This window comes from Hirundo rustica, chromosome 2, assembly GCF_015227805.2.
Source record: "Hirundo rustica isolate bHirRus1 chromosome 2, bHirRus1.pri.v3, whole genome shotgun sequence".
Taxonomy (NCBI): domain Eukaryota; kingdom Metazoa; phylum Chordata; class Aves; order Passeriformes; family Hirundinidae; genus Hirundo; species Hirundo rustica.
Window position 1 is genome coordinate 52513970 of NC_053451.1, and position 24423 is coordinate 52538392.

General features: G+C 40.3%; 1 protein-coding gene across 2 annotated transcripts; it reads right to left on the minus strand.

Moving 5' to 3' along the window:
• Positions 1 to 2759: 2759 nt before the first annotated feature.
• PROSER1 (proline and serine rich 1) lies at positions 2760 to 23935 on the minus strand. 2 transcript variants are annotated; one of them, XM_040056189.2, is made up of 13 exons: positions 23643 to 23935; positions 20493 to 20558; positions 19695 to 19763; positions 19131 to 19225; positions 16813 to 16906; positions 16233 to 16343; positions 15430 to 15513; positions 14493 to 14571; positions 12179 to 12277; positions 12013 to 12057; positions 7910 to 9671; positions 7106 to 7253; positions 2760 to 3054 (listed from the first exon to the last, which is right to left on the minus strand). In XM_040056189.2, exons 1-13 carry the CDS (start codon positions 23685 to 23687, stop codon positions 3049 to 3051), a joined length of 2703 nt encoding a protein of 900 aa, XP_039912123.1. In that variant the 5' UTR covers positions 23688 to 23935; the 3' UTR covers positions 2760 to 3048. The 2 variants fall into 2 exon arrangements, with proteins under 2 accessions (XP_039912123.1, XP_039912122.1); XM_040056188.1 differs by lacking the exon at positions 2760 to 3054 and adding an exon at positions 4175 to 5775.
• Positions 23936 to 24423: the final 488 nt, after the last annotated feature.

The following is a 24423-nucleotide window of genomic DNA, read 5'->3' on the forward strand; positions in this document are numbered from 1 at the left end:
ATTTCTATGAATCCATTACCAGACATTAAAAACCCACAAAAATGACAAGATAAAGTCTTGCAAGGACCAGCTGAAGTACAGCCTGAAGAAAATGAGGCTCAGGGGGCATCTTAACACTCTTTTATGCCTGCCTGAAAGGTTGTATCAAAGTGAGGATTGGTCTGTTCTATCAAGAAACAAGCAACTGTGTAAGAATAAATGGCCTTAAGTCTGTGCCATGGGAGGCTTAGATTAAATATGAGGAAAAACTTACTTCACCAAAACTGGAACACACTTCCCAGAGAGGTGGTAGTCCCTCTCCCTGGCGGCATTTCAAAACCATGTAGATGTGGCACTTGAGGATGTGGTTTATTGGTGAACTTGGCAGCGCTGGGTTAATGGTGGGACTCCATCTTAAGACGCTATAAAGCCAGAAGGCAGATATTGCATACTGCTCCTCTACTGTTTCGGGGCTCAGCTTCAGCTCAGATCTCAAACATCAGCATAATAAACAAACAAAACTCCAGGTGAAGTCTCCAAACTGTGTAGAATAGCTCACCTCACTTTCCTTCACGCTGTCCATCAGAACAGGCTGAGCCCTGTTGAACTGGATAACCTCAAAATCACAGCGGAAGCATTTCAGCTCCCAAGCCTTAAAATTGTCCTCCAAATAAGAGATTTTGACCATCAAAATATTTTGACAATCAAACTAAGCACAGCATTTCAGACTAAGCCATTTCTAAAGGCTGTGGCAGCAGAGGGCAACCCTCTCAAAGGACAAGGCTGCTGCTTGTTATTTGAATAAAATATGAGAGGGTTTTTTTCATATGTAATTTATGAGTTTGACATATAGCTGCATTAATTACAGGCTGCTTTTTGTGGGTATTTGTTATCTAGAATATCTGTGAAGATCTGGCTCCAGCTTCACTTCACCCAAGTCTTCCCCCCTGCCATTAATAGCCCTGGCCCCAGATGGGTCATTCAAAACTGATTGTTCCCCAGAGAATCCTTTTTCAGTCTCACAGAGAGGAAACTACACCCCTGAACAGACATTTTAAATCCCACTGAAAGCCATATGTGCAGCTGGAAAAATCAGGATTGATATTCTTATTGCAATATGCTCCTAAACATGTGATAATTTTAGGCCATTTGTAGCATTTTCCTCATTATTTGAAGAGGGATGATCACACCTCTTCAGGACAGATGCTCACTAGCAGGGTAGCATGGGTGTACAGTGACATGAGAAACATGGTTTACTTATTTCAAAAGCAAAAACATAATATGCAAAACTATCTCAAGAGTTTTTGGGTTTTTTTTTCATTCTAGAGCAAAGTCAAAGTTACTGAAAATAGCTGAATTCTGAACCATTTGAACGCCACAATTTAAACAAGTGCCCATACCATCAGATAAACAAGCAACATACTAAAATTAACAGACATAATTGCTCCCTGCTTTTTGACAACTCCCCGAGGTGACTGTAAATATAGGTGAGTAAAGTAGATGGTGGTTTTTTTGTGCTCAGGAACATCACTAAAATATTAGAGGGTTTTTTCATTTTAACTTAAGCTGCACTTTTATTCCCTTTTCAAATTCTGAAATCAAAGAGCAATCTTAACGCTTTCTCCTTGGGGCTATACTGGGGCACGTGGATAACTCATGTCCCAGAGCACTATGGAACTCAGAGATTAGAACACAAGAGCTCCGGTACAAAGCAGTTTACAAGCTGCAAGTTCACTGGTGCTGAACAGCCTGGTGCACTCCTGTGACACAGGGCACAGACACAAAGACTGAGCTCAAAGCTGCTTCAGCAGAACTTACTGACTTAGAAGCAATGTCGGATGACTGTGGTTAGGGCTGCTCACAGTTCTGCTATTCCTACAGAGTTTTGTATCTGTGATATAGCTAAAGCCTTCAACTTCTATCCCAAAAGCAGCATGAGGGCTCAGGTGAGGGCTCAGGTGAGGCATGATCAGGTGCTTACCTGTAAGCACACCATTCTCCAACATTCCTCTGCACCAACTGCTGCATTCACAAATGGCACCAGGCCTTTACAATGTCTCTACGACGTCCACTTTCTCCCACTTACTTCATCATCCAGTTATAGAGACCTAATCCACAGCCATTTGTAAACAGTGCCAATCCCAAAAGTACAAAAGAGAATTGTCAGGCAGTCCCCACACGAGATTTGCAAACAAGGTTGTAGGTTTAAGTTTGTCTTTTTCTGACCTTCTTAGGCCTGTACTACTTTTCTTCCCATGCACCGGGCTTTGGCCAGTCTCTATAGACTCCCCAGCTTAGTCTTTTCCTGAGTTCTGCCTACGTGCTTCAGGTTTAGCATTCCTTTTCCCCAGGCCAAAATTCAAGAGACAGGACAGGACAGAGCAGATTAACAGTACTGTCCTCTTGCTTTTAGGAACATCCCCATAGTGCTGTTCCTCCTCATGAAAACCGTGTCAGCTTTCAACAGCTGAAGATCTGGAGATGACGGAAGGCCCCTCTCTGGCCACTGGAGTAAATATGGGAGAGAGTCAAAGGTATTGCTCCTCCATCAATACAGAAAGGAAGGCAATTCACAAGGAAGTCAGAACATTTATACCATGGCAAATTTCCTTCCAAGCCCAGGCCAACTCCCAACACCCATTTGCAAACCAGAGGAAAAGGATAGAAAATTACCTTCTTTCTCTAGTCACTGCAGCTGCAATTGAAAGAAGCATTGAAACTTGTTTGCAAACACAATCCTGGTATTTTCTTATATGTTGCAAAAAAGTTTTTATTTCAAGGAACACTTTACTACACCTTATCTTTGCGGTCTGCCAATACACAAAAAATAAAGCAGTAATAGGCAACCTGAACAGTGAAAAAAATCAGTTAGTCCAGAATTTATGTCATACTGCAGGAGCCCTTTCCAGGCACAGGCTCAGTTTAGGGTGGTTTGTCTCAGGAGCAGACATTTCCTTGGCGGTCTAAAAATGGTGCTCAAGTAAGCATGAAAGAGCTCAGGACAAATCACTTCCTTCAGAAATTCCAAGGCTGGGTCACAGCAGTCTGCTGCAATGCAGAACACAGACTTTATTCCTGAAGAGGAAAAAAATTAATAAAAAACAATTTTACATCAGGAGAAATATTTAAATAATTGAATTTTTAATCCTAACCATTGGGAGAGTTCCATTTACAAAATCCAGCTCAGTACGATTCAGTAGGATTCAGCACAAAGCAGAGACCCCATTCCAGACATAAGAACTTTACAACTGAACACTTCTTAACCTATTCACTTGTCTAACACTGATGGGAGCGTCACTCTTCTCTGGTAAAGTGGCTGGACACCACCCAGTAAATACATTGCCTCAGGAGAAGAGCACTTAATATAGTGGATTTCACTACATCTCACCTGTTCTCATTTGGAGAAACAAGGTTTGAGTCTCTTCGGCTCTCAGAGCTGTCCAGTGCTCTGACAGGAACCCCACAGCCCATGACCATTCAACAGATATTTTTAGAAAGAGAGGCATGAAGTGCTTACTTTCTGTCAAAACAGTATTACTTGCTTTTTTTGCTCAGGCATTACAGGGTGATGTGAATAAGTTCAAACTTTGATTGCTTGATGGAGAAACCAGGATTAAAATAGGATGTCAGACTCAGCACCTCGGTAGGGTTACAAAATGCTTACTGACTTGGAACTGCTTTACATTCACATCTAGGGGAGAAAAGCCAATTTGCTCTTGATAAGGTACCTGTATCATTATTTTCTCCAACTGATCTGCAAATCTACCAAGAACAAGTTATGGAAAGAATGACAAGCAGAGTAAAATAAAAGATGGTAGAGACCTCTTCCAGAGATTTCTTAAGTCAAGATATCAATATCAAAGAAACCACTTTTAAGAGCAGTTCAGCGTGGAGAAACATGAGAATTTAACAGGTTTCAAATAATAAAAAAATGTAAGAATACAGATTTTTTTCTTTTAGATTTAACAGAATACATAAGTTTGATTACTAAAATGTCAGAGAATTTAAGTTTTTCATCTAAAAATTAAATAGACTATTTCTAATATCACCCCTTAGGAAGTCAATTTTAGAACTTTAGACAGAATTCTGCATCAAAAAGAAACAGCATAAGCAAGATCAAGCAGTATAAGTATCTTAGTAAAAACAAGTTTATTCATTCATATTTTAGGTAAATATGCAAATAGTCAGCAAAGCCTTTTTGCCATGACTGTAAACTTTTTATTTAAAAAAATTATGTTAAAAACCAATACAGTAATTTCCATTAATGTTCTAAAAAAGTTTGTTCACATCTTGAAAGAAAATACATTAGCAACATCTCCCAGCAGAATCAATCTTTAAAAAAGTAAAACTCTAGGTGCAGAACATTTCTACAGTGTAGTATCTCTACATTTTAATTTAATCACATGATTGAATATCATTCATCTTTATTGTCTCAAGACCATGATCAAGGGCATATATTAAATAGATGATATTCAGTGATGTGTTACACATTGCCACAGATACTAACATTATTGGAAGAGTGCACAACTCAATTTCACTAACAAAGCAAGACCTTTCTATATGCTGCATTGTAACAGTTAATTTAGCTATATGCCTTTAAAATCATGTATGTTTTCCAAGGAAAAATACTAAAAATATCCATGGTCCAAATTCTGCTCCCACTTATATTCACAAGATAAGGTAAGCACCATCAAAGTTGCAGTTTATAGCTGAAAAGCATACAGAGAACCAGTTTTTTATGAGTATAAGGGAGAGAAGAACTTGCCCCATGTCTGTAAACATTCACATAAGTCTGCAGCCAAAAGTGCCAGATAGGCAGCCTACCCGCAGTTCAATTATTTCATTCAGAGGGGTGCTGAGGGCAAGGAGAATATTATGGAACGTTATTTTAGAGGCAAGTTACATTTTTTCCATGTACTTTGGGAAGACATATTCTCAGCTAGCTAAACCATACTCCAGCAAAACATAATCCACTTCTACCCAAATACAGTACAGCATCATATCCTAGCTTTCTTGTTCAGACGAAGGAGTACTCAATTCAGCAGCAGGCCCATGACAATATTTCGAAGCATAAGAAAACCCCCACACACCTCTGACCTACCCTCCCCCTTAACATACTGCTGATGCTAACAGGAGATCCTAATACATAGGAAGAAAACATCTGAAAAACTGTTAATTGACCTTGATTTGCGCACACACAAGAAGTGTGCTTCTTGACAAAAGGTCGTCTACAGCTTTAATTGGCTAGTTTCAGTCTAGATCTCAGTCTATATTAACCACATATACCATACAGAACATAACAGAAGGATAGGTGCTTATTCACACTATTAAGTATACTTGGTCTCCCTATTCACTTTGACAGTCAATTGTCCTATTTACACAAACATCTGTTTGAATGTTCCTGATCCTGTAAGACACCAATCATTGAACTCTATAAATTAAAGGAGTCAAGAATGCTCAGCAATTCACAGGATCAGACCCTGAATCAAATCGAATGCAATTCACAAATTAAGTCTGACATCTGACACAGCCTCCTGGAAACATTTTACCCTTGTGTTTTCCCTTTCTTTCCCCAACTCAGACCGCGCTCCCACTATCACAGAGACAGCCTTCAAAGTGAATAGGATCAGTCTCTGTCAAGCAAACACTGCAGTCTTTAGAAATGCCTGGTATTTACTGCCATCCACTCTGGGGCAGACTTGTCTGCAATGGAAATGGTGTTCCTGGTGTTGATGGGTAGTTAGCAAAACCTTCAGGCTGAGCTGTATAGTTCTCCAGAGCAGAAGCAGAATGAGCCTTTAAGGAAGATAAGAAGTTAGGAAACAGCACTGATAAAAACAAGAAAAGAAAAATCTAAATTAAGCAAAATTTCAGCCACAATATCAGTCCTACTCAAGCCAAAACAAATGGATTATAATCTGAAGTGTGTAGAGAATAGAGATGAGCAAGGCATCTGTACAAAGATGTTAAACTGTAGTGCAACTATTGCTCTGAAATACCAGAGAATGAAAAAAGCAGTTGGAGGGGGCAAACAAAGAAGTGTTAATAGCATTTACTTTCCAGTGGAGTAAGCACCAGCTGATTTGGAAGGCACAGCTTAATCACAAGCTGTAATATTTTAGTGCCTCTGAACTTTCCTTCTCTTCATTGCTTAAGTATATAAGCATTCATTTTAGTGACTGGATCTTATAATCAAGAACAATTATATTCCCTCAATTTCTACAGAACAAGTAGACTCCTGAGCTGCAAAAGCAGCAAGGCCTAAATGAAGTAACATGCTTCTTTCCAATCCCCTGATATTCAGAAGATATCTGACAATATGCTGCACTCTGAACAGTACTTAGACACATGCTCCATTTCAACAACTGATGTGTCACAGAAGAGAGAAAACATTAAGACACTCAGCTCTCTCTTTCAGTATTACGTGGAGAAGAAAAGAATTCTTAAATTCTTACAAGACTTCTTAAAGAGGCTGTTTTTAACAAAAGACAAGCTAAACATATAAACACAAAGTCTGATGATAGTTTCAGTAAACTCATTAATAACGTAGGATGATAGTTTTAGTTAACTCATGAAACAAGCTGTTTCATGGATAAGAAATTAGGAAATTACACATTACCCAAAGCCACTTCAAGCTTATATTACAGTTCTATTTGTGGGAACTATCAAGAGAAAGGCACAAACAGACATAAATTCAAGACAACCTGATTACACGGGCAGAGGCACACAACTTACAACAAACAGTCCACAGAAATCTGTAAGTTATTCAAATGTCAGACTGCAACTGAGCACAGATTTTGAGCACACAGCAATGGTGTGATCAGCTCATTAGCTTTAACACAAACTCAGCAAAAAAAATTAATTTACATTATCTTCTCTTTTACTTCTCCCCATTTTACAAAGAGCTTTAGATAATGTTTTAATTTCATTCAGGAAGCATTGGACACTGGCCTTGAGTAAGAAGTTAGTACAAGTTGTTTTTTATCATCATCCCTGTAATCAGTTCTCACACAATTTAGGGGTTCTAATCATTTACTGACTTAAACTAATCCCAAGGAGTTAACAGACAAGTACATGCTCAAGAGATCACTGGAAACAGAACTGTGTTAACAAATAGGCACATTACCTGTAGTAGTGCTGACTGTGCAGCTGCACTGTGCTGCAATTCCTGTAAGGAAGATTGTGCGGCACTTTGGGGAAAGCCAGGGATACCAGGGAGAGATAAAAGACCAGGAAAAACTGCATTTCCTGGTGTCTGTAGTCCAGAAGTCAAGCTGAAGGAATGTCAAAAGGAGGCTATTATTAGGAACATCTGCACCATGTTTTACTCTGTTTCCCTCTCTAAAGCTTGTCTATATAAATTACAAAAGCAGTTCTTTTTCTAAATCTCATAAAGGCCAGGATTTCTAAACTGAAGTCCAGTCTTTACCAACCTAAAAATTATTCATACATACACAAACCAAGGCTGCCTGGAATACGCCTAAGGGGACTCAAAACGTTTTGTACCTCAACTGTGCTGACGATTCGCACACACAAAAAAAAAACTGTACAGACAAGAATTTATGCTGACTACTTCCTTAAACCATCTAAGATATTGTCTGCTATTACCTGTGCATGCCAATGGATGCCCACGTGGAATCCATTCTTGTAAAAGCCCAGGAGGTGCCAAGTATCCTCATTCGAGAAATAAGATCATTGAGCACCACATGGGATTTGACTGTTTTAACAGGGACTATTGGGGCCAACCTATTTAGTCACTACTCTATCAGCTTCTAAAGACAAGTGGAAATGTAGCAGTGAACTAACTTTGAAAATTATCTGCAATTAGTAACTATGAGTGAAAATATTGTCTACACACCTAAAATAAAATCAGCGTTTTGCTCAAGAGAAAAAGAAATAGTTCTGACTTCCTCCAGAAACAGTAACATACCCAGCCTGTGCCACAAGCGCAGAGTTGAAGTTTGAGCTAAAGGCCGAGGCAAACCCTGGCAGGACCGGAGCCGGAGACGGGGCTGTGGCAGCTGCCGGCAACGGTGCAACTGCTGCTACTGCAGAAGATGCCTGGAGGCCAGGGAAAGAAGGGAGAGCAGGAGTGACAGAGGGTGTGTTAGAGACAGGAAAACCAGGGAAGGATGGGTTTGATGATCCCAGAGGTCCCTGGGCAACAGAAAAAAGGGAAGGGACAGCACTGGACAAGTTAAGCGAGAAGGGTGGAGCGGAGACTGTTGCGGAGGCGGCGAGTCCTGAGAGTACGGCGGCGGTGGAACTCACATGGGGGGCGGACACGGCTGAAGCGCTTGTAGCCGGAGTGGCCAGCAGAGACCCTGGGAGAGTGACGGGCGGGGTCAGTGCTGGGTTACCAGTAAAGGCAAAGTTACTGGTTAGAGACGTGAAAGGGGGAAGTCCATTGAACACGGGGGCAATGGGAGCAGAGGAGCCATGTGGGGTGAGGGAAATGGAAGCCAGAGAACTGGAGTTGTTCAGAGGAGCGCTCAAAGAGGAGAGCCCTGACAGCGCTGGATTGAGGGAACTGGGTAAGCTGACGGGCACTGAGGCTGCTGAGGTGTAAGCACGCCCGAGCCCTGACAGTCCTAGAGTGCCATGAGAAGGGCTGGCTGAATGAGAAGGGCCTTTGAAGGCCGACAGGGTAGGACTCATGGGTTCTGTTTTGACCAGAACTGGGACACTTGTGGCAGCTGGGGCAGATGAGAGCTGCTGCTCGGGATTAGTAGGACTCGTGCCATGCAAGAGGGAGGCTGATGAGCCGCAGTTGACTGGCATAATCGATGGTGAAGTGGTTAAAGGTGACTGTGCAGGCAACGTGGGAGGAGTGGAACTAGAATTGGCTACAGATGGGGATGGAAGACCTGGAAAAATAGCCAGCCCAGGTGTGGAGGAACGCTGTGTGTTGGGGGTGGCTGATGGAGTGTAACATTTGTTGACAGAGGAAGTGGGAGGGTCAGAGCTTTGATTAGCAAGAGCAGAAAAGGAAGCAAGCTCACTTGTCACAGCAGAAGGTAAAGCAGATGAATTGATTAATGAAGTGTCATTTGAGGTCAGAAATCCCTTTAGGACAGACAAAATTGGGTTAGGTAAGCTAAGTGAACCAGGAATGGTAGTGGCAGGAGAATTGGCAATTGTAGATGGAACAGGACTAGAAATCCCTTGGGCATTGGGTGGCAAGGACAAAGGGAGGCCAGCAAAGACTGATGACAATGGAGCAGGATTATTAGCAGAAGCAACTGAAGAGGTTGCAGGGAACGGGAGGCCAGCAAATGGTGTAGCAGCAGATGCAAAAGCTTCAGTGGGAGCAGGTGTGGCACATGGAGTGGAAGAACCTTGTGGAGTAGGCATAGCAGCAGGGATAGAAGCCAGCCCAGAAAAAACTGAGGGGATAGGGGTAGAGGTTGCACTGTGAACAGATGTGACAGGAACACCGGGCAATGAAAGGGATTTGATGACAGTAGGGGTTGGGGTGGATGGCTGAGATGTATGGATGGAAGAGGAGACCTGTCCTGGGAAAACAGGAAGGACAGGGGTAGACATGTTCATCCCAGAGATGAGTGGAGTTGCAGGTGCTAATGGATGGCTTATTGCCTTGACAGGTGATGGGGTAGGGACTGGAGTAGCAGCAGGTGTTGAAGGATTAGAACCATGAGGAGTAAAGAGCTGATTCGCTTGTGCAGAAAAAGCTGCAAAGAAACAAAACCAGTAAGAATACTTGAAACTGTCAGAAATGTTTGAAATCAACACAAAAACATTTTATACAGCATTTCAAAATAAGATACACAGGCAATAGCTAACACACAATGTCTACATATAAACAATAAACGGGTGGGGGCGTATGAAAACAAACCAAAAAGGTACACACAAACACATCACACAAATCATACACCATATGGGCTAACACTCCTTTTTAAAACACCCTGTGACATCTGCTACCTCTTCATGATCTCATGCAAAACAGTTAGAAACTCAAACACACTCTGTAAGAACATCTAAGTGATACAGGTAAACACCCTCCCTCTGGTCCCTAACATTTGGCAGTACCCAAACCAGATCTAATACTCAGCATCAGATCACCTGGGCTCCTCTGCATCCACTCTCACTGAAGGCCAGAATTTCCTTCAGAACCAGTTAATTCAATGTATCATGATTTCAGAGAAGTTTAGTCAACAACTGAAGAAAGCTGATTTCAGGTGCTGGTAGTTTTCTTTCCTTCAAAATCAGGTCATTCTCTTCACTGTGCTTCCTTCAGATTTTGATTCTAAGAAGGTACACTTTTAAATTCATTTATCACACTACAGAAGTAAACTAACATTGGTGCTTGACTTTATTAACAAGTACTTCTAGGAGTCTTTAGTCAGGTGTCTGTAACAAAGGCAAGCACCTGCCACTAAAAATATCAGCTTGTGTCAATCCTACAAAGTAAGTTAGACACATCAGTCAAGCTGCAGGAAAACAGGCAGGCAAACTGTGAATGGGGAGGTGGAGGTTAATGGAAAGGAGCTGCATTTATGAACACTGGCATGTCAAGAGTCTCGATATGCCTGCCTCTAGTTTCCCGTAGAACATGAATATGTTAATAAATCATTCCTCTCAAACAACCTTTGTGCTTTATTTTACTTTTGGAACAATCTGTTCAAATGTAAGCAAGACACTCATCCAACCAGTCAAACTTAGCACCCACAACTCTCTAGCATATAACTTTACACACAAATCCAGAAAATTATTCTTTAAAATCTTGGACCTAAGTTGATATGACAAACTCCCATTTTGTGTATCTTGAAACTCTAAAATGAGCAAATCTGCAAAAAACCCATTTCCTTTGACATACTCATTTCAATAAAATCCTAGACTGCTCAGCTCTGGATTCTGTTCTTTTCTCATTCCATTTCCAAGCTGAATAGTCTCCTTAAGATCACAGTTATTTAATACTGACAGCCAAGATAATCACTAATGAAATACAGCTGTACTAGAACCCAGAGTTGTTACTGAACTTTTCTTCTTAAGAGAGTATTTCATTCCTTATACTGTATTCATTTACAGAATCACAGAATGTCTAGGTTGGAAGAGACCTTCAAGATCATCGAGTCCAACCCATGCCCTAACACCTCAACTAGATCATGCCATTGAGTGCCACATCCAGTCCTTTTTTAAACACATCCAGGGATGGTGATTTTGTAAAAATATATGCACACCTAAAGAGAGGTAAATAAGAATGGAGTGATCCTTCAAAACATTTCTGTAGAATCATCCCTGGACACAGAGAAGGAAAGACAAAACATACTTTTTTTTGGTCCCTAGGATTATTTACAGTAGCTAAACTTATCACAGTCATTTTATCTGTTTGCAGTATATGTTAATATGCCTGACTCAATGGTCAGTAAATTCTCAGTTTGTATTTGTCAAATCTAACAAAGTGTTATCAAAGCCTTTTTATAGGTAGTTCCTGATGGAACTTATTATTACGCTTTGTACTAAGCGTAAAAAGCACCACACAAATAAACAATAAAAATGCACAACTGTTGTGGTAAAAAGAACAGGGTCTTGCACGATAAGATGAAAGTGCAGGTAGACATCTAACACTCCGGGATAAGGCATTCAAAAAATCTCTAAATGTCACTTGTATTCCTACCTTCTTATTGCAACTGATCTATGAAATTAAAATGCCAATGAGTTTTCCAACAGATGTCCAAAGTTCTAAAAATTGCAAAGACATACTGAAGTATTTAAGTGCATGACATTGCAAAGGGTATTTTGATTTAGTTTTCAGCATGATTTCTCACATACTTATATAATGAAGAATATAAAAAACTTTGATAAGCTAACACAAAAGAATGAATTTGAATGTTTCAATGCTTCTAAGTATAAATGTCTGATGATTTTTTTCTCCACTCTCATGAGATCCTATTCCACATACTGTATACTTAGAAGCTTATGAAGTTCCCACTAAACAAGTTGTTAACATCTTCTGAACAAATAACAAAGATACAATCAACACAAAAATCCCCCTGTGGATTTGCAATTTACCTTGATTTTGGGAAGGTTTTGCCTGGGAGGAAAGGTCCTCATTTTCTAAACAGAGAACAGCAGACTGTTATTGAAAGGCAAATGAAACTCCAGCAGTGAAAGATCCACTCCCAGCAATGAACCAGGAAAAACAGTATGAATATTTTTAAAGGTATGCATGCTTTACCTGATACCACTTGATTAGCAGTGTATGGTGGAGGAGCCGGTGGTAAGCCTGGAGCTATGACATTGGCCATCGGAACTAAGCCAGCATTGTTGTAAGCACCTAAAATAACAAAGGCAATACACATCCCCGTTGGCAGAAGAACCTGTATCTAGATGAACCAGTAAGCATCTTCTCCTTTAGAAGAATATTTTCAAGACTGTAAGACATTCCTTCATCAAAAAGCTAGAACAGTTAATTATCCAAGCTGGATGTTGGCTTTTGCCAATGTCTGCCTGAATGGCATGCATTGTGGTCCAAATTTTACTAAGGGCATTTCTCTTAGGAGAGCATGAAAAGGTCAGGTTTCAATTCCTTTCAGCTTCCTTTTGCCTGTAAAAACTCCAAGAGGAGGAGTGATACAGAGTGTCAGCAGCATCATTGGTTCCTTTCCTATTCCTATTTTAAAGGCTGTTGCATCTCCTTCTTAAACATTAAAGCCAGAAAAATAAAGGAGCCAAACACAAATCAGTACCCATGACCCTTCTAACACTAGCCAGAAAATTCTGAGAAAAACATCCATTCTCATATACTCAATCTAGTAGTCTTCAATATTTCTTTAAATGTTAAGAAATTCAAGCGGGTTAGCAAAGTATTTTAATATAAAATTCTTACAGCAATTAACATATTAAAGAAACCTTTCTTCCTCTGTTATTTTTTGGAGCAACTCACACTGCTGTATTGCAGTAGTATACAGTTCTGATGAAACACATCTGAATCTAAACTGCAGGAGCACAAACACATTTCACAGTGGCCCTGAATTAACAGTTTAAGAACATAAGAACTTGGGCTTCATTGGAAAAGGTAGCACTTGAGCAATACTGAAAGTGCACTAATTTGTCATATAGAGGTCCTTTCTGATTTCATACTTTCATAGTAATTCCACCTGATGTTAAGATTTCTTGCACAACAACTCTTGCCTGAAAATCAGAAAAGCAACTAACAATCACAGTATCACTCAGGAAAGAAATGTTCAAGAAGTGGAAAACAATTCACTGTTCTAACCACTGACTGAAAACAATCATATTATAGTCTCAGATCAGCATCTGCAATCTCATTAAACATACATATATATAATTTCACCAGTTATGAGTTCTATTGTCACAAGAGCTTTCTTAAAAAACATTGCAGCCTAGTGAGGCCCTGAAACCTCAAAAGCTCTTTCATAGCCTAAAACTGTACTAGTATTTCTACTTCCTGCCACAGACCAAATGTCGTGCTGTAAGATACTTTGGATAGGAGTTATTCAATATAAATTTGAGTTAGTCTGCAAGTTCCCCGTACAGTTTTTCGGGAACAAGTCATCTCCTGGGCATAAATAATCAATCAGTCTTTGTTTAGGCACTAGTAGTGCCCATTTTTCTAAAATGGCTATAAAAAGACTTGCAGACATCAAGTTGATTAAATTACAGCCTTCAGCATGGTTGCCAGTTCTGCTTCACTTTCTTATCTTACCTGAAAAACTTCCTGAGATCAGTGAAAAGCAAGCATCCTAAGCAGAGCACTCCTTGTTTTGCAGTACAGAATTCCAAGATTAGAAAAGGTTTTCAGCTGCCAGACCTGAATCTGACTAGTTTAAGTATTCTAAGCTTTCTTCCAAAGAAAGGGCAATTGCCTTGCTCCCTTCCAAAAATGCCTCAAGTATAACAACTGATGCCGCAGAGCAAAGAGAGAAGCTTATAAACAAAGGCTCAATCTTACCTAAGGCACTAGGCTAGAAATAGAGCAATGGCAGGTAAAGACAATCACTATTTCCCTTCTGAGACTAAAATCTACTATTCTTTTAGGAAACTGTTTACTCTTCATTATGATGGAGAGAAGCTAAAGCTGAAGGCAACTGAGAAAGAGATTACAGCCCTTCAGCAAATTCCTACACAGTTCCACCCAATTCAGGGCTGTAACTGACCATATCCCAAGCTGGGTTCTACAGCAAAAAGTTAAGACTTGTCAAGCCCAAGCCTTGGCCAAACATTACAACAAAGCCAAAGCCCTTGTCTTGTCTAACATACACAACGCCTCTCATAAATTAAATATTTTGTCATCAGAACAGGATTGTGACTTTTTCTTATGGATGTTGGAAAAAGAAGTCAATATATTCCTCTTTTTATAAATTCTGCTGACATGAAAGAGAAGGTAGAAACCAGAACCCAGAGCACACTCAGGGAGCAGAAGCCAATTTCAGATATGACCATGGTCAGAGAAACCGACACTTGACACATTACTTAAAAGGCAAATGCATGAAACAACAGCATCAAGCTAGAACACACAGAAACCTTACTTGGTGCAATAGTTGCATGTGGCCGACATGGTGGGATGGGGTATGGAACTGGTTTGTGTGGATTGTACGTTGATGGAGCCTACATAAACAAAAAACAAATGGAAAAAGCAATAGTGAAAGCATTACCTAATGTTTCTCAGACAAAAAGCTAACATTCAGATACTTCTACAGACAAGCATTCTTCACTACAAATATATGTGATACGAAATTTTTTCATAATATCCATAGTGACTGCAACTATTTCAGTCTTTCTGAAAGGAGTGAAACAAACATCACTAGTATACTTTTAGATTTTAATATAAAACTGAGTACAGGTGGGAAAGGGAGCTCCTTTCTGCCTTGCAGTTCACACAATGCTGTCTTGGACTGACTTCTCATTTTAAAGGTTAAGCACATTTAAAACTAGCAAATATTTCTGAAGGTACCTATTTCTTTAAAAAATGTCTTTCCCCACAGCTGGGTGGGAAACATAATAAAAGTGTTAAAACATTTGGATAATACTTCAAAGCAGTAACAGTTCACTGAAAGTTTGTCCCACATGCTTAAAAATTTTGAAATACAGATCAGCTGTGTTATTAAGAAAGGCACTGCTGTAATTCAAGTTTCAAAGATGGAGGCATTTACTGTGTTCATGTGAGAAATCCACAGAGAGCAGCTCATGATGGATTACTACAAACGTCTTTAGCTTTCTCTTCTGCTACTGTAATTTAAATTCTGTCTTCAAATGCATATACATTGTATCCAGTAGAGAATCCTGCCCCTCTACAAATAAAAACTAGAGCTCATATTCATTACAGAAGTTAATGTCAATTAAATTGCTCCTCTACAGTCTTCTTGCAACAAAACAGCATTTTATAACAAAGCCTTGTTGAATTGGCTGTTAGTTGTTTTGGGGATTTTTAAAGTTTCATTAATTTATTAATTTTTTTGGACATACTGGTTTGGATGGTCCAAGTATACGGGCTGCTATTCCCTTTCCTTCATTAGTACATTCTTCTGTGTCCTTTTTGATAGGGGTTCCCTGAAACAAAAGAAAATTAAACAAACATTAATTTAGAAACAAATCTGGCTGTACAATTTCTGCCCTATTTTATTTTTTTCCTGAGCCACATTTGAGTTTCTGAACATTCTGAAAGTAACCACGTTTGTCAGGAAAAAAACAACCTAACCAACCGTTTTAAGCTCATAAAGCAATAAGTAAGAGCCTTCCAATAGTTTGGTTTGTAACATGGAGCTTTTGTAAAGAGAGGCATTTTAAACAGCGCATGCTGATGATGAAATACTGCATTTTGACTTGTGGACGTGATAACATTAATTTCAGTTAATTTTGCTGTCCCTTATGTGTTCACAGGAAATGTTTAATATGCTTAAGAGCCACACTAAGATCAGCAGTAGTACCGCAGTGACCATACCAGGTCACTTTATCAACCTACCAGGAAGCCTCTTAACACCTCTCCTGATTCTGCCAAATACTGCAGGAGTTTACAGTATTTTCCTGATATGAACAATGTCTCATTTATGAACTAATTTCTACCTGAAGCAGCATAGAAAGAATGGGCAAATAAAAATAAGGCAAGTTCCCTATAAATGTGGAATGGGGTGAAACAAACCCAACAAACACACTTTGGTTTTGATTCCACTCCTCCTTCCATGTACATGAATTCTGGGTTCAGTTATACTACAGTGGATCTTAAATCAAGGGTTAATTTGTGAAAAGCAAAAGCATAGGATCATGCTTACTGGAAAAATTCCATTAATGCGGCTTGGTTTACCCTTGGGATAAGGATTGCCAGGGATCATGCCACAGGATGATATCATAGCATGAGGAGCCTTACAACCTGTTTTTGAAGCCTGCAAAATAATCAAGAAAGAACATTATTTGCTACCAAATCCAATGCTCTAAAAAAACTAGTTACTATTTCATGACATTTAGACTGCATGAATCAACATACATGGAACAACTGAAGTTTGTGTTTCAAGTCTTACTCCAAATAATCCAAACAGCTCAAACTTCTGCCCAAGTCCCCCTCTGCTTATACTGAACTTGGGTTTAAGCACTTGGTGTTCTCCAAAACAAACACAAACTGTTTCCTCCAGCACCAGTTGTAATTCTGTGTCCCTTTTTTCCATATGCTCCTAATGCCTGACAAAATTTTCTCCTTCTGTTGAACATGCTCTTATCTTTTTGCAGTTGTTTGTTTCAGCTTGTCTTACACCAGCAGCTCCCAGAAGTCCTCATGCTAAGCCCTGACCCCACAATGACCAAAAGGACGTAAACAGAATCCTAACAGAAACAAGGATATTAGTTTGTCTTGATTACCTGTTCTAGAATTCTTCTGCATCTCTTCTTCTCTGACATATTAATTCTGAACAGATCTTCAATAAGGCGGTAATTCTGAGCATCAACAATGTTGCTGTAAAGACATTGACAATTACTGCCATTCCATCTGCATAAGCTGAAACAATGCACCACTGAAAAGTGACCCACACTTCATTAGCTGCTACCCAAAAGCCTATTAAAAAACCGTAATTATTTCAGATCATAATATTACTATTATTATTATTAAAGTAAAATTCCTAGGCTTAAATATGGACTCCATACCTGTAAGTAAAACATGGTATTAGAACTAAATATCAATACAGAACAATGGATGATGATGGCTAAACTTTACTGCATGATTAAGTATGTAGAAAAAATGGTTTTTGCACCACAACAGTTCATTAGAAAGTTTTAATTTCTACTAACACACAATTCCTAGCACAGCAGAAAACCAGCAGCTACTCAATTTGCCACTGCTTCTTGTCAGTCTGGTAGAAAAATAAGTTTTCAGTTAATTTACTTTAGAATGAAAAAGATAATTCCTGGTAAATATCTCTAAATTCTGCAGAGCTAGTGAAAGCTTTCATATAGTTCCAAAAGGTACTCTTCCTCTCTCTACTTCCCAAAACAATACTAGATGCACCACAGAGAACAAAATATGTGACCATAAGGAGACCAATGCCTGATTCTACCCACCTTTCAAAATACTGACCAATACTATATCAGTACTTCTCTGTCAAATATTACCTGTGCCATCCAAACAGTATAGCACCAAAAAGGAGGACTCCTCAAAGGAGGATATTAGACAGAAATAAAATCAGCAGAACACTGAATGAAGCCATGAAAAACACCTCAAAGAACAGTATTAAATGTGAATGAGCTTCCAGCTTTGTTCACCATTCCTGATTAACGACATAAGCAGCACATAGATTTGGGCTAGGATCCTGTAATCATGATTCCCTTACTTTGCTCTTGTACTGTAGAAATTCAACAGTTAAGGAAGTTATTGTACTCTCCCCTCACATCGAAGTGTAGCAACTGAAGAGTCCAAGGGCTCCAGTCTCAGCCCAAGAAGATAACAGGTTAGTCTAATGCGCTACTAACTTTCCTTAGGCTGCCCTGTTTTGTTTTGGTCTGAAATAGACTAGGAGCACTGACAAGGCTTCCTTAAGCTTAACTCCAAAGGTAAAATAATGTCTGCATCCTCAGTCTTAATTGTTTTATAGATATTTGTATCGTGAATTTATATGCCCCTGGAAGTTCAAGCAGGCTGTAATACAGCATTCACAGGGAAGACAGATATGCTTAAAAAAAAAAAAAAAAAAAACCACAAACAAACAAACAAAAACAATACCCCCCCCAACATTTTATAAAATAAATCCCCTGAACCAAGCAGACGACTTTTATTTTAAATATGTGTAATAGATCCTTTGAAACAGCTCTGCTCACTAGGAAAACCCCAACTTTCTCTGCCAATATAAATTTAGAATATCTATACTTTTTTTTATAGACAGCAATTTGTCAGTTTAAGAGATCCATTCCCTTAACTCATTTCTACATACGTAATATTTAGAGGACTTTTCAAAAAAGGGTGAGTTCCCAGAATTTCCTGGTCTCAAGTCTTCCAGATTTCAGTGAGCAGAGAAATAAGCTTAAGGCCCTCTCTGTTCTCTACAACATTTGAAGACCACAGCAAAAACACCACCAAAGTGGCAGTCTTCCAGCAGGCAGAAGCCCACATTAGCAGCAAGCGCAAGACTCAAATGAACTATGGAATTTTCCACAATCATAGGCTGGAAGGACCTTAAATATCATCTAGCTCCAAAGCCCCTTCAGGGGAGTAGGGGCACCTTTTACTAGCCCAGGTTGCTCAGAGCCACATCCAGCCCGGCCTTGAACATTTCCAGGGATGGGGCATCCACAGCTGCTCTAGGCAACGAGTGCCAGTGCCTCACTAGCCTCACAGCAAAGAATTTTTTCCTAATATCCATTTAAAACCCATTGTCTTTCAGTGTGAAGCCATTCCCCTTGTCCTGTCACTACACTCCAGGTCTCTTGCAGGCACCCTTCAGGTACCAGAAGGCTGCAATTAGGTCACCCCAACTCATTCCAGGCTGAACAAACCAAATTCTCTCAGTCTTATGTCCATTTCTACAATGTCTGCTTCTAATTATTCTTTTAAACAGCCCCATCAGTAATGGATTTGTCCTTTACCTTAACTAGGCACAGTGCTTCCTTCTAGGGTATCTAAAGTTTTATATCCTCAGATATGAGCTAAACCAATACAAGTTAAGGAACACAGCAAAGGAGATACTTACGAAGCTAAGATTTCAAGGGCAATAAGTTTATCTTTACTGAATGTGAAGCAGTTGAGAATATTAACCATTTTTGATGCTGGAACTGCCACTATTTTCTGACAAGAAAGAAAGAAAAAAGTGTGTATAAAATAAAGCAGTACAACTATTTTTTTAAACTCAGAATACAATTCAGTAACTCTTCATATGGTGTATTTCAGTAAACTTTTAATAAGCTCTCCCTCCCACTGGAAAGGAGACTCTATATGCTAAATTATGAAAAAGCAGCTCCAAAAAGCACTCACCAAAAGCAAAGAAATCAGGAGACTTAACAAGAGTTACAAAGGGTTACATCTCTTCCTGTGATGCACAGGAAAGTAAAAATCACTTCAGTCAGAAAAGATACCCCAAACAGAACTATGAAATTTCATAGCTTGGTAACACTGAAGGAGATGAAGAAGAAACTTTGAAGGTTTTAAAGGATTCATCAGATTTAAAGGACTCATCAGTTGAGAAGCAGGTGTCATAAAATTAAAATGACATTAAAAGGGCAAATTTATTCCACAAGATCATGCCGCAAGAACTTACATGTTGTAAAGCCTTTATTGCCTTAAGCTGTGGTTCTGCCCAGGAAAAGTATCTCAGTAATTCAACAACCTGCAACAGCAAGACCTTCAATTAATCTTTCAGATATATTAAAAATGAATGCTAACAGCACTTATATGACTTTTGCAGCACATTGGTATACAGCTAAAAAACATCTGTCTCTGATGTCTAATTGTTGGTGCCTATCAGCATCTAACCTTCCTTTTATTTCTAAGTAGGCACTTAATTTTATTTTATGAGATGAAGATTTTCCATGGAAATATTTAAAATACTGTTTGACATAGATTAGCATATATGAATAACAATACCACTGTATTAGAATAAGTGAAAAAAAAAACCCCAAAAAACAAACAAACAAAAAGGTAGCCCTGAAAAAGCTGATCAACAATCAGGATCCTAAACAGCATATTCCCAAAGATACACCAAAAAAAGCCATCAGGAAAAGAAAGAGGAAAAAGAAAATCTATATTATCATATTATACGTTATCACTACATCTCTGTTTAGACAATACACACAAAGTAGTCCTAAATTCCATTACAATAAACTTACATACCATTTTCCAGACACAATATGAAAATGTAGTGATTGTGATGACAAAGCAACTCGGAACTCTTTTTAATATGTCATGCTGATACAAAAATAAGGAATTAAATCTCCTCAGTTAATAAATACAAAAAGCTAATATGATCAGCCTCAGAATGACTGGAGACAATCAGTTTGTATTACTAAATACATAAAAACAATAGCTCCCATTAAACCCATAACAGTGTTGACTTTACCTGTTCACTGGAAAAGTATCCATGAACATATTCAATAGCTTTTAACTTGTACTCAGTCAATACAGCCTAGAAGATATAGGAAAAAAAAAAAATAAAGATGCATAATTAGTGACTGAACTTATAATTATAGCATAACCATCTGCTAATCATCTAAAATCCGCCCCTACAAAGTGACATTTGTATTAATTACGCTGCAACATTTTGAAGTAACAGTGTATTTCTTAGGTAACTGAGAACAGTGAAAAGCAGCAAGACATGAGTTAATTCTTCTGTTAAAAAAATACTCTTTTTTTATTTAATTGATTTTGCTTTTTTGTTGTTGCTTATAACTGTGCTGAGAGAACATCATCACTCTTCTCTTTGCTCCAGTGATTTACACCAATTTTACGTTAAACAAGATATACAGCTGATTATTCAGTCAACTGCTTTGTATGGCCCCTGTAAACCATCTGACAAAGTATTTTACTTTGGTGAATTTATGAAGAAATTGGATAATGAGACTATACAGACAGAATTAAATACACGACAAAGCTTGGTCCGGAGATGGATACTGTCTTATCATTATTCTTACACATTTCAAATTTTAACATGCAGTTATCCTAAACAAACAAAGCGCAGTACTTCAATGCAGCGCTGGCCTTCTGACTTTGTGGCAAGACAGCTGTGTTGACAACCACGTGAGCCTACAGCCAGGACTTCCTCCCTCCCCTGCACCCAGCCCTCTGGGACAGGTACAAGATGCAAAGAAGACAGCTAACAGCTGAATTCCTACCCCAAAGCCTGCGAAAACACCCTTCTTCCATAGTTTCCAAGTCCCCCCTCTAATGCTAGATCTTGTGTATTCTAAAACCACCTTTAGCTTTACCCACACACCCACTTCTGCCTTCCTCCCAACAGCCCTAGAATCCAACCCTACCCCTTGCTTTTTTGCCCCTGGTCTCCATCACTGCAGCCCGACTGTGAATGAGTAGCACGGGTGCACAGAAACCCGCCTGGACACTGTTTGAGGCAATCCTCTTCCTTTCTGCACCTCATCAAGAGACAAACACGACCAGACACACTGAAGTCACAGGGGGGAAAGAATTTCTGTCTTTGTGCTCATTTTTTCTTCTATACCTTCCTCTTCCTGATGTGTTTTGGAAAAAAGCAGGGTATGTATTTTTTTTATGGAAACAAATGTTACTTTTCCTTCTTAAATCAACAACTGAATGACTTTATAACAAAAGTACAAACAGAAAGCTCTGCTATGCATATTTATGAAAGGAACAAACAAACAAAACCCCCAAAGTTTATTTTTCAAGTGTTTGTAAATACATACAGGGGAAAACAGAAGTAAGCTACACATGAAGACATTTAAGTAATTGTTCCTGCTAACTGTAGGGCTGAAAATGAAACATGCCAATACAACAAACTTGTAAATCACATAATAAAGAAGGTTCTACCACAGAGGAAGAAATAAAGCTTAAACAAAAACAGCAAAAAAGACACTAAATCAGCATTTGGACAATGAACGTTACACCACAACAGTGCAGCTATTATTAACACAGCAGAGCACTGATCCTTTGATCAAAAGCAAGCTGGAATACAGGAATACAGGCAGATAGCATAGAGGAAACATAATTGCCTAAAATCACATGTCTAAACCCTTTTGTCTGAAGTCTTTAGTAATCACAGAGCATATTCTGAAGGACTGCAGTGCAGTAAAATAATTGAAACATTACTCCCTCCCACCATCAATCATCAGAGAAAGCATTTACGTGCTAGTCATTATTTATTTTTTTTTGTGGTTCCCAGATTTTTCCACACAAATTTGTAAGTTGGGAGGGAAGTCCACACCCTGAAATATCTTAGACTGTCATGTTTTTAGCTGTTTTATAAAGGAGATTTTATGACCATGACCTTATGCAAAAATGTAGTTGTGATAAGAAAGCCATCCCTGGGGTTTCTGTTGGACAGTTCTGTACCTCAATATGGTTTTATACCTCGATATTTTGCAAAATAATAATACTGCAATTGCAGCCATCACTGGGCTCATGCTGAAGAGAAACTGAACTGAAACTCAACTCCAGTACTTGAGTCCAAATAAAGAAAATTCACCTCTTCTAGACAAACCAACACAACAAAACCTTCTGCTTAATACAAAAATGCTATGGATGGCTGTTCTGCCACAAGGAAATCCCACCTGAAACAAGCCCTTCAACACCACACCAAAACAGCTTCGGAGGTAAACTGCTCTGCTGTGACACTTACACAACCTCTGCTTAACTGCAACAAAATACATCATATCACAGGTTTCTGCTTCCCTGGCAAAATAAGAACCCTTCATCTCAAAGGTTCTGATTTTTTCACTCTCGGTTCCTCCTTCTAGCATTCGGGGAAGTGTGCCAACGCCAACCACTAACCTCGGGCTTTCCTGTTAAAGGAGGCCCCCTTGCACAGAGAAACCAGAGCCCTGCCAGCCACCAGGAAGCCGAGGTTTGTACCTCTGCTCCCCACAACCAGCAGTATTTTGCTCGGAGAGTTTTTTAAACAGGAAATGCAGAAGCACAGCTCAGAGCACGCATCAAAACACAGGATTCACATGCCAGAGGAAGAAGCTGGGCACACACTCCTGAGCTCTGGGAGACGTGGCTTCCAACAAGGACAACAGAGTGCACCTCAGAAACCAGCGTTCTCACGGCCTATTTGCACACTCTACCTCCTAAACTAGCGCATAAAAGGCGGGTACTTCACACTGTTTCTGGACAGGCCAAGCAAACGCAGCCCTTCCCCCCAAAGAAGACATGCTTGGCTACTTTGTTTATCTTCTTCATCTTCTTTGAAAGTGAAAATGCTGCGGTAACCTTATTCGAGTGCTTATTTCAATTGCGGGCTGAAGATCATCCAGTCCCAACCACCCCTGCTATGAGGAGGGACACCTCCCACTGGACAGGGCTGCCCAAGGCCTTATCCAACCTGGGCTTGCACACTGCCAGGACTCGGCATCCACCACCTCCCTGGGCAACCTGTTCCAGTGTCACCACCTTCACAGAAAAGAATTTCTTGTTAATATCTAATCTCAATGTTTCCCCCTTCCAGTCCGAAGCCATTACTCTTTGTCCTACAGTCTATCATCAAATGACTCAACTAGCACACAAAACGAGAATTTACCTTCCTAATTTCATCCAGCACGGTTTCAAATGATTTCTTATCCATCTTGATTATTGCATTCAAGCCCGACACTTAAACGTGGAGGAAATAATACCAGTAATAAAAATAAAAATTAAAAAATAATAATATTTTAAAAAAACCAACACCACCAAAACTTAAGTGTCTTTGAGCATACAGGAAAAAAGGATTAAAAAAATAAATAAATAAAAATGCCGGGCACGGAAGGCGGCCGGGGCTGTCCTCGGCCCCGGGGATGGAGCGCTGCCGCCCCTGCAGTGGCGGACACGGAGACAAAGGCGCTCTCCGGGAGCCGCCCGGCGCGCCCGCTCCCCGCGCGTCCCGCGGGCGCTCCGGCGGGAGAGGGCGGGCGCGGCAGCGGCAGGAAGAGCAGGGCGGCAGGAAAGGAAGGGAAGGGAAGGGACGGGCGGCAGCGGCGGCCGCCCCGCTCAGCACGCGGCACCGTGGCCCGGCGCGCCCCCGCAGAGCATCGTTCGCGGCGCCGCCGCCCTGCTATCCCGGCGGGCAGAGCCGGGGCGGACGCGGGCGGTCCCCGGGGCAGGCGAGGAAGGCGGCCCGGGAGCGGCGTGAACCCACAGACAGCGCACCCCCTCCGCCGGTCCCGCCTCCCGGCCGTCGCGTCCCTTTGGCGTCACCGCGCGGAGCGAAGGCCCTTTTCCACGCCGGGCGTCGAGAGCGATGCCTGCGCAGGAGCGGCGGGAACTCTGAGCGGACTCGCCCCTCGCCCGGCTCTCGGCGCCGCGCCGAAGCGCTGAGCCCCGTT